Below are 11,091 nucleotides of genomic sequence, written 5' to 3' on the forward strand. Positions count from 1 at the left end.
AGTACTGAGAAATGTTTGTCAATATAAAAATTTTAGCAGCATTCCCATAGTTTCAGGCTCTAACATTAGTCCTGCGTCCTCCCTCCGGCTGTCAAAGAGCACAGGACCCGGTGGGCCACGGGAGCGCCCCGCCTTAGTGAAGGCCTGGGGGGGCCCAGTCCATGTTCTAGCACTCGGCTCCCCGCCCTCGGCCGCCAGACTGCCAAAGCACACAGTGGCCTTGATGCTCGAGACGATTCCTTTTTCTCAGGCCGCAGGGGGAACAGGGATGGAAATTTAAACCAGGCTTGGTCTGTAGTGTTTAAGTCACACATCGTTAAATCTACATTCTCCATGCTGGTGACGGAAAGGCCACCGCGGGGCCGGCGGAGCCGGTGGGGCTGCGACGGCATGGTGGTCCCCAGCCCGGTCCGCGGGGGTGATGGAGGGGCAAGCGCATGAAAATATAATACTGGCAAACGATTCCCCTGCTTCTTTGGTACTTTCCAAAATCCTCTGATCAAAAGTGTAAGGGAAGCACACTGTTAAAGAATTACAGTTTTAGGTATTTACAAAAGCAATTAGATACACCACACAATGACCCACACAGGGCGTGTGCAGACCCGCACGGAGGCGCCTGGCTCCTCCTGCCTTCGCCAGTCGCTCACGGCGGCCGCCGCCCTGAGCTGGTGATGTGTGGCCACTTATCTTACAGTATATTCAAAGGAAAATATCATTTGGGAAAAAATGATTTTCCAACCTCTACTTTCCTTTTACAAGTTCTTAACGCTGCGACCGAACTCCGCAGGCACAAGTTCCCTCAGTCCCGGACTCTGGCGTCATCTCCGCGCCCCTTCCACGCGTGTCTGCAGCACGGCACTGATCTGTGAGCTCAGCATCTACTGACTAGTAAGTAACTGCACCGCAAGGTCACCACGGCACGGCTCACGTCACTACACTATGCACAGGAGTTGGTTAGCGCGGGGGGTGGGGGAGGCAGCCGCGGGCTCGGCGTGCGTGTGCATGCATGGGCGCGGGCCGAGCACGGCCCCACACGCCCACACAGGCTGCCCCTCCAGCTGCCCACTGTTGAAGGAGACAAATGACACTTACGGAAGGACCCCATACATGAGGAGAGCCATGATGGCGGCACTGAATAAGCCGGCCACCGGCACAGTCACAAACCAGGCCACAAAGATGTTCCGGAAGAGGCGCCAGTCCACGGCCTTCCGCGAGCGGATCCAGCCCACAGCCACCACGGAACCCACCTGTGGAAGTACAATTTTTTTTCTTGGCACTGGAGGTTGGCACAGAGGCATTCTATCTCAAAACTACCATCTCCAACCCTTTAAAAAATTTTTTTTAAATTTCAAACAGGGAGGCTGTCCTCAAACCTGCAATCCTATCTCAGCCTCCCAAGTATAGGGATTAGGTGTGTATCACCATGCCCAGTGAAGCGAAAACATTCTAATGTAAAAATGCCCCGTATGTAAAGGTGAGACAGCAAATCTACATTGAAAAATATAAATGGGCTGTGCACAGAGGCAAGGACATCACACAATTGCCAGTTATTTCCCTTAAATTTGTTAAATGCTTTAAAAATAAAATTTTAGCTGGGCATTGTGGCACATGCCTGTAATCCCAGTACTTGGGAGGCTGAGACAGGAGGATCACAGGTACAAGGTTAGCACTAGCAATTTAGCTGGACCGTCAGTAACTTGGTGAGACCCTGTTTCAAAACAGAGAAAAAAGGGCTGGAGGTATAGTTGAGGTAGGGTGCACCTGGGTTCAATCCCCAATACCAGACACAAACATAAAAATTTTATTTTAGGTATATGTTTTTTTAGGATTATTCTCTTTAGTATATAGTTCTGATATACTTTTTCGACTAACTGTTTTGCATAAATATTGAATCTGACTCAATTATGACTCAAAGTGACAGTTACAGATATATGAAAATCAGGTTAACACAGTTGTGTGTGTGTGTGTGTGGTACTAAGGATTGAACCCAGGGGTCCTCTACCACTCAGCTACACCTCCAGCCCTTTTTATTTTGAAACAAGTTCTCCCTAGGTTGCTGAGGGTCTAAGTTGCTAAGCTGGCCACTGTGATCCTCCCGTCTCAGCCTCCTAAGTACTAGGATTAAAGGTGTGCACAACCACGTCCACCTCCTTTCTAATATTTTAAAATAAACATGTCTTAATTTGTACATAGTACGCTATTTCTTTTATTTTCCTTTTATTTTTTGTGGCATTAGGGATTGAACCCAGGAGCGTTCTACTTCTGAGCTGCATTCCCAACCCTATTTTAATTTAATTTTTAATTTTTTCCAGTACTGGGAATGGAACCCAGAGGCATTCTACCTCCGAGCTACACCCCCCAGCCCTGTTTTTTACTTTTTATTTTGAAACTGGGTCTGAGTTGCAAAATAGCTGAGGCTGTTCGTGAGCCGCCATCCTCCTGTTTCAGCCTCCCAAATGCTGGGATTACAAGTGTGTGCCACCATGCCCGGCTTTTTTTCTAATATTTTTAAATAAGCATACCTCAATTTGTATGCTATTTCTTTTATTTTTTATGGCACTGGGGATTGAACCCAGGAGCATTCTACTTCTGAACCACCTCTTTATTTTGAAACAGTCTCGCTGAACTGCTGAAGGTCCAGATTGCAAGGCGGGCCTGCCTTGGATCCTCTGCCTGGGCCGTGAGTGCGGGAGCTCAGGCAGCGCGCCATGTTCCCGCGCCGCTGCTCACTTCCACCTCTACTCCACTGCCGCGCCCCTTCAGTGGAGAATCCAGTGGGCAAGCAGGCAGAGAGCATGCGGGAAGCAGCCAGGCCTGAGGAGGCAGTGGGGGAGGAAGGGCCGGAGGAAAGCTGACCCCACCCGGGACCCTGCGGACCCACAGCCCCGCGGTGCTCTTCCTGTTTCAATGGCGGCCCTCCACAAAGTGCTGCGGCGTGTCGGAGCCGCCTGGGCTCGGGTTGGGCGCAGCCCCGTGAGCAGTGGCGGCCTACCTTGCAGTGCGTGGTGCTGATGGGCAGCCCGACGTTGGAGGCGATCACCACAGTGAATGCCGAGGCCAGCTCAATGGTGAAGCCACTGCGGGGAAGGACAGACAGGCGGTGAGAGGCTCGCCAGGATGCTCCGTGGGCGGGCGGGCTGCCGACAGGGCCAGCCTGACAGAGCGAGAAGGTGCTGCCCACGACGTGTTCACACTAGGGCAACACACCGTACGCCACCCTTGAGTGCCTTGCTTTTCTGCTGTGTTTTCTAAAACCACATGCTGCAGGATCTGGGTCAGAGATTCCTGGCCTGTGATAAGATGATGGGAGGGTCATCGTCCTGAAGATCCCAGGAAGACGAATGTGTGCTGATTACAAAATGTGCATTTTCAGCTGGGCGTGGTGGTGCACACTCATAATCCCAGCATTCAGGAGGCTGAGACCAGAGGATCAGCCAGAGGCTGAGGTTTACAGACAGCCTCAGCTACTTAGTGAGGCCCTCTGCAACTTAGTGAGACCCTGTTTCAAAATAAAGAATAAAAAGATGGGCAGGGGTGTAGCTCAGAGGTCGAATGCCCTTGGATTCCATCCCCAGACCCGCCCCCCCCAAAAAAAAATGCATTTTTCTCAGATGACTGTGAGAACCTGGCTTCTAAAGCAACTTTATTTTTTTTTTTAGTACTGAACTGGTATTGAACCTGAGACATTCTACCTCTGAGCTACACTCCCAGACCTTTTTATATTTTATTCTTAAACAGGGTCTCACTGAGTTGCTGAGGCTGGCCTTGAACCTGTGACCCTCCTGTCTCAGCCTCCCAGGTACTGAGATCACAGGAGTATGTCTCCATGGCCAGCTTATATTTTTGACTTGAATGTCCTTCAAAGGCCTGTGCGTTAAAGGTGTGGTCCCACTGTGGGTGCTACTGGACGGTGGGCCCTTACGTGACGGGCCTACCTCTGCAGGGGATACTGGGATCCCAGCCTCTTCTTTCTCCTGATTTTTGCTGACTTGTGAGGTGAGCAGCTTTGCTCTGCTATATACTCCTGCTACTGACCCAAAGCAACAGGACCGACCCACTGTGGACATCGTGGACACATGGCTCCACAGGCATGAACTAATAAATCTTCTCTTTTTATGAGGTGATTATCTTAGGTATTTTGTTATAATGATGGAAAGCTGACTAACATGAAAGGAAGCCAGACAGGCTTTGATGGCACGTCCAGAAAACAGGAAGAGCGGGTCGGCTGGAGAACGCTGGACAGGGCAGGCCCGGGCACCAGGGCCCTTCGTGCCCATGCCCTCCCTACTTGTTCTCTGGGCCTCAGAGAAAAAGACCAACAGTGGGAGTGAGTTAGGGCCCTCATTTTCCCTCCCTTCCTCCTCTACTTCAGCCTCTCCTTCACTGTGGATGGGGAGGGGTTGGGAGGGCAGCGATGAGGGTAACTGCTGGCTTACCTGGACGGTGTGATCGGGGTGAGGTCTTTCCCCATGGTCTGGATCACTCTTCTCCCCCAAACCCAGAGACCTGTACAAATTCCAACTCCTCCATAAAACAGCAGCCAGACAGGAGTCTCCGCTTCCTGCAAGACTCCGCCGTGCTTGTAGATGAGCCACAAAGCCACCAGCGGGCCAATGGCATTGCTGGAAAGGAAGAAGACTCATGACCTACACACGGCACTGTACACCGACTTCTCATCCTCACAACCAGCCAGCCTCACCAGGTGTGGTGGCACAGTTTCAGCAATTAAGCAAGGGCCTCAACTATCTATTTATTTATTTTAGTGCCAGGGATTTAATAACCAGGGCATTCGACCTCCGAGCTACACCCCAACCCTATTTATTTTATTCTTTGTTTAGAAACAGGGTCTCACTAAGTTGCAGAGGGCCTCACGAAGTAGCTGAGGCTGGCTATGAACCCGAGATCCTCCTGTCTCCGCCTCCCAAGCGCAGGGATTACAGGCGTGCGCCACCACACCCGGCCTGAGACGTTGTTTTGAAACAGTTAAAGAGGCCTGAGCATGTTGCTCAGAGGTAGAATGCCCCTGGGTTCAATCTCCAGTACCATACACACAAACACAACTTGTGGTTTACCTGTATGATCTAGTGATGATTAAAATGACAGATTTTTAAAATTGTATTAAAAAGCATGATGTGAATTACTATCTCACATCCCATCAACCCTTGCAGGCCACCCCTCCTCCTCGGTGCTGAATACCAAGGTGGCAGCTATCTCCCATCTCCACAGTGACTACCCTCAGACCTCTCGTGAAGCCCAAGGTCACCAAACAGAGGACCAAGAAGTCCGTCCGGCAGCAGTCAGACTGGCTGTCAGAATTCAGCATGACTGGCGGGAGCCCAGAGGGATTGGCAGTGGGGTGCGGAGAAGACTCCAGGGCCGGATCTTGATGCCCAACACTGATGGGGCAACCAGCAAGCAGGGCACAGGCTCCCAGCAGCTTCCGGAAGCTCCTGGTCCACAGCCTCCCGGAGCTGGAAGTGCTCCTGCGGGGCAGCAGATCTCACTGTGCAGAGACCGTGCACAGTCCCTCTAGAACTGCAAAGCCACCGTGACAAAGTGCCCAGCTGGCCATCCGTCACCAGCCCAACGCCAGGCTGCCCAGGGAAGAATGGAGCTGACGACTCACAGGCGTGCGAGCCTGTGTGTGTGTGTATGTGTGTGTGTGTGTGTGTGCGCGCGCGCGCGCACAGGATTGCTTAAGACCACAAAAACTGCCAAAGAGAAAAAGGAAGAAAAAAGGAAATGTACTATTTAGCACATCTCTCTTCTTTTCTTTTTGTGCTAGGGATTGAACCTAAGGGCATTTTATTGCAGTTACACCCCCAGCCCTTTTAACCTTTTATTTTGAACCAGGATCTTCCTAGGTTGCTGAAAATTTCACTAACTCGCTGAGGCTGGCCTCAAACCTGTGATCATCCTGTTTGAGCCTCCCAAGTACTGGGATTATAGGTGATTACATCAGGCCTGGCTGAAACCTGTAACTTAAGCTGCAGCAGCCAGCTGTGGTCCCTGCCTCTGGACTGGGGAGGCCAACAGCCCACAAGCTGTGTGCATCCCTCTCCCAAGAAGTGCTGAAGGAAGGTGCTCTGTGGCCTGAGAGCCCGTGTCATCTCGTGGCGGGGGGACGGGGGTGTAGTCTGTGGCTGTACAGTGGACCCTAAGCCTGTGCCCCCCCAGCACTTCCAGCAGGACCGTGGAGCCTGTCCCAGCTCAGCCACAGCACCTGACATCTCAGTGCCGGCTCCAGCTGAACACAGAGGACACGGCCACATCAGGTCATCTGCTAGCTCCAGAGCCTCAAGTGCAATCTGGCATATAAGTAGGACTCAAGATGTTTGCTGACTGAGTAAAGGAGGTTTGAAAATATCTTTTTATAAGTTAATTTTGGAAAAATGAGTAGAGAGGTACCAATGTCAACTTCCAGGTTACTGATGAATGCAAATGAAAATCAGTCCTAGAAATTTCTTATGACTCCCACTCTGCAGTGGCCAGGGCCGGGTCTCCTCTCCTGCTCGCTCCCCAGGCTGCGCCGGGATCCTCTGCGGACGTAGGAGCCCCAGCCCCACCGGGCCGCTCTCCCAGGCACGTCCAAGTCTAAGCCCACACGCCCACGCCTGCGCTCCACCCTGAGTTCTGGGTCGCCCCTCCCAATCAGTGGCAGCTCATTCTTAGATGTGCTGAGCCAGAATGTCTACACAGCCCCTCTCTTTTCCTCACACCCATATCCAATTTGTCAGCAAATTCTAGTGGTCAAAACATGGAGACCCTGGCTGCCTCCACTACCTCCCTGGTCCAGGTGCTGGTGTCTCTTTCTTGGATCCTTTCGATAACCGGCTAAGATGGCTTCCTATTTAAAGCCGAGTTTCCCTTTCTTCACGAAAGCCGGAGGGACTGATCCTGTGACGTTTATGTACCACGGGCCTCTGTTCACAGCCTCCAGCAGCTCCCCTCTCTCTCACAGTGAAAACTTACATCTCTCTCTCTTTCTCTCTCTCTCCCTCCCTCCCTCCCTCCCTCTCTCCTCCAGCAGCTCCCCTCTCTCTCACAGTGAAAACTTACATCTCTCCCCCCCCCGCCCTCTCTCCTCCAGCAGCTCCCCTCTCTCTCACAGTGAAAACTTACATCTCCCTCTCCCTCTCCCTCTCCCTCTCCCTCTCCCTCTCTCTCTCTCTCTCTCTCTTTGGTACTGGGAATTGAGCCCAGTGACATACCACCTCCAAGTATTATTTTTGGTTTGGAAATAAGGTCATGCTAAAGTTGTTGAGGGCTGAGGCTGGCCTTGAAGTGGGGAATCCTCCTTTCTTAGCCTCCCAAGTACTGAGGTCACAGGTGCACCAGGTGTCTGGCACACCTGTCTGTTGGAATGAGCGAATGTGCTTACCTCACATCATTGCCACCATGAGCAAAGGACCCAAAGCAGGCGGTGAGGACCTGCAGGAAGTGGAAGAGCAGATGCACCTCAGCAGTGTCTGACTCCTCCTTCTCCTCAGCAGGGTCTTCTCTGGGCTGGTCAGGACCGGCCAGCTCGGACGCCAGCTTCATCTCCACACCTCCCTCCTCGGCCTCAATCTCGGCCTCGGCCACGGCATTGCAGTAGCTGGAGTAGCTGTCGTAGCGGAGCCGCTTCTTGGAGTAGGCCACAGTGTCGCCCACCAGCTTCTCACTGTCCTCGGGCGCCGAGGCTGAGTCTGCAGCTCTGAGCGTGGCGTGGACGGGCATCCCGCAGATGGCCGCCGTGTAGCAGGTGTAGCTGTTGTTCCGCCGCAGCAGCCTGCAGGTGTTCTCCGGGGCGGGCCTGTCCTCGTGGATTCTGTGTAGCAGGTCCTTGTACAGCCCTGAGTCTTTGTGGACCGTGTGGTACACACGGGCATCGCTCTTTGCTGGCCCATCAAAGCTGAAGGTGCCGTTGGAGACAGGGGACTTCACAGAACCGTGGGTCATGGAAAGTGCCCTTCCTGAGGAGGAGTTAGAAAAGTCTAATTCAGCTGGCGCAATGGCACACACTTGTAATCCCATCAACTCAGGAGGCGCAAGGAAGGAGAATTGCAAGTTCAATGCCAGTTGGGGCAACAGAGCCTGTCTCAAGATAAAGAATAAAAAGGGCTAGTTGTGGTGGTGCACGCTTGTAATCCCTGCACTTGGGAGGCAGAGACAGGAGGATCACCCAGGTCACTAGCTTAAGAGACCCTGTTTCAAAAAAAAAAAAAAAAAAATATGGTCTGGGAGTATAGCCCGGAGGTGGAAGGGTTTCCAAGAACCCCAGTACCACCAAAAAAACAAACAAACAAACAAAAAAACCCAGAAGAATAAAAATGACCCCAGTACTTGAAGCTGAGGCAGGAGATTCTCAAATAAAAATAAAATAGAGCTAGAGGTGTAGCTTGGAGGTAGAAAGCTCCTGGGTTCAATCCCCAGCACTGCAAAACAAATGAAACAAAAAGCAACCAAACGACCAAAACCATGTCATATGAAAGGAAAGGCAGGCCAGGAGAGGTAGAGGTGCCGCATCCTGCTTGGGCCAGCACGCCTGTCACATCCGCAGGGCCCGGGATAAACGTGTGCTCAGCCGGCACACGGCTGGGTTTCAGTACCGGCACTGCACAAAAGATCCCCACTCCAAACTGCTTTGTTCCCCCTGGACCAGCCAGAGACCACAGCCAAGTGAAGCAGGTGGGGCCCTGGCCGGGCAGTACCTGGTGGACCGGGAGGGGCTGCTTCCCGGTCCCACTAGGGGCTGAGGCCACCTACGGGTGGCCTGGCTGGCGCCTGCGGGCCAATCCCACAGTGGACAGTGCCTTTCCTCCCACCTCAGCTGTCACTACTATGAGCAGGATTTGCAACTGCAGCCGAGGGTAGGAGGCGCCCACAGCCCTGGCACCTGGGGGAGGAGCTCTGGGCAGTATACAAGACAGGAGTTTGCCTGCTCGGGCCACAGGAACCGTCTCCTGACCTTTTTTTTTTGTTTAGTATTTGGGATTGAACCAAGGGGTATCCTACTTCCTAGCTACACCCCCAACTGTTTTTAGTTTTAATTTTGAAACAGGTTTTTGCTAGATTGCCAATGGTCTCACTAAGGTGCTGAGGCTGGCCTCAAACTTGTGATCTTCCAGTTTCAGCCTCCCAAGTGCTAGGATTATAGGCACATGCCACCATGCCTGGCTCTGAAGCCTCTTTAGTTTCTGGGTTTTCTCAAAACATAAAGTTGGGGAGGAGCTGAGCAGTCAAGTGCAGCCTAGTGTGCTGTCCCCACTCCATCACCAAAACAGAAAATGGAGGATTCCTTTGTGTCTGTAAGTAGGCCGGCTCCCAGCCACACGCATCCCAGGCGCCCGGAGAGCCTTACCGTAGGAGGCTCGCGGGTGGTTCCCCACAGACACAGCCTCTGACGTCCCGGACACCTCCCCGGCTGACCCCGTGAGAGGGACAGTGCTGTCATCATTAGCCTTGGCCCCTGGCAGCTCCTTGAAGACTGGGGACTCCAATTCCTGCACTTTATTGAGGCTTTCATCTGACGCTCGTGATAGAGCACCTTCTTTTTGTAGTTTGCCTAGAGAAAACATAGTCATTAACTGCTGATTTTGGAAGAGAATTCCTGTTATTGAAGAATATTAAAAAGTGATATTTTATACTTTAGTATTTACTTTGGGGGGAAAGTAAGTTATAGCTAGATTGAGAAAATAAAGTAGAAAGCTTAACGGATGATCGGCAAAGTGGTCAGAAAATTCAACTATTGAGGAAAAGATGGTGTTGAGGGCCCGAGTTATCACATCTGAAACAACAGCAGCAGCAAAAGGGTTAAAATCATCCTCCAGGTCTCCAGGGCTAACTTCTGTATATCTACAACCATCGGGACTGGGTTCATTCCCAGCAAAGCAAAACAAATCATTCCCCACCACCACCAAAGCTCCAACCACCTATTTCCTTACACTAACCTCTGGCTCACTGAAATACTTTGCCTTTTTATCTTCATAGTTATTGTTTTAGTGGGTTTGTTTTTCTCTGGTCAATAAATTACTGGTCTCAGTTTTCTTCATCATGCAAAAGGACGGGAAGATCATATCTACTTCCTACTTTATTCTTTATTTTGGGAGAGGGGATAGAGGATTGAACCCAAGGAATTTTTTTTTGTGTGTGTGTGTGGTACTGTGAATGGGACCCTGGGGCTTTTCTACCTCTGGGCTAAACTCCCAGACCTATTTTATATTTTATTTGGAAACTGGGTGTCACTAAGTTGCTGAGAGCCTCACTCAGTACCCGAGGTTTCGAACCTGTGCGATCCTCCCGTCTCAGCCTCCCAAGCGCGGGGATCACAAGCGTGCGCCACACGCCCGGCTGGGCTATCTCTGAGCTACTGCTGATGACCTCACCAAGCTTCTAAGGCTGGCCTGGAACTTGTGATCCTCCTAGCTCAGACTCTCAAGTAATGGGATTATACATATGCACCACCACACCCGGCTTTTATTCTTATTTACCAATTACTTTGGCTATTCTAGTTCCTTTGACTTTCTATCTAAATAGTAAAAGCAGCCTGTATAGGTCTAGAGAAAAATCCTCCTGGGATCTTTATCTGAATTATGTTAAGTCTATAGATCAATTTGAGAAGAACTGAATTCATGAGTATGATTTGTCTAATTTATTTTGGCCTTTTTTTAAACATGGATTTTCAAATTGAGACATACCCATATTGAAACATGACTACAGGGCACATCCTGGAGCCAATTTAAGTATTTCACTCTTTGGGAGCCTCCTAAAAGCATAGCTTCAAATCTTGGAATTCAACCATGTTGCCAGTAACAGAAAAAAAAGCCCTGGCTGACTTTCAAAGCACAGTTTTCTTTTCTTTTTCTTTCTTTCTCTCTCTCTTTCTTTTATATACAGGGGACTGAATCCATCCAGGGGCTGGCCATGCAACACAAGTGCTCTATAATCCCAGAACTTGGGAGGCTGAGAGAGGAGGAGTGCAGGTTTGATTGAGGCCATCCTCAACCATTTAGGGAGATGCCCAGCAACTTAGCAAGAACCTGTTTCAAAATAATAAATACATAGCTGGGAGGTAGAATGCCCCTGGGCTCAACAACCCTCCAAACCCAA

The 11,091-nt window shown here is 51.0% G+C and overlaps 1 protein-coding gene across 1 annotated transcript in view; it reads right to left on the minus strand.

Moving 5' to 3' along the window:
* Positions 1-1,088: 1,088 nt before the first annotated feature.
* SLC20A2 (solute carrier family 20 member 2) overlaps positions 1,089-11,091 on the minus strand; it is a gene marked incomplete at both ends in the record, with an annotated part of 31,014 nt that continues 21,011 nt past the window's right edge. The window contains 5 exons of the mRNA XM_080709825.1: positions 1,089-1,247; positions 2,993-3,077; positions 4,437-4,622; positions 7,382-7,955; positions 9,344-9,547. Of these exons, the coding sequence (XP_080565951.1) occupies positions 1,089-1,247; positions 2,993-3,077; positions 4,437-4,622; positions 7,382-7,955; positions 9,344-9,547 (1,208 nt within the window). The remainder of the gene's footprint in view (positions 1,248-2,992; positions 3,078-4,436; positions 4,623-7,381; positions 7,956-9,343; positions 9,548-11,091) is intronic.

The sequence above is a fragment of the Muscardinus avellanarius genome, assembly GCF_963383645.1.
Source record: "Muscardinus avellanarius genome assembly, chromosome: 14".
Taxonomy (NCBI): domain Eukaryota; kingdom Metazoa; phylum Chordata; class Mammalia; order Rodentia; family Gliridae; genus Muscardinus; species Muscardinus avellanarius.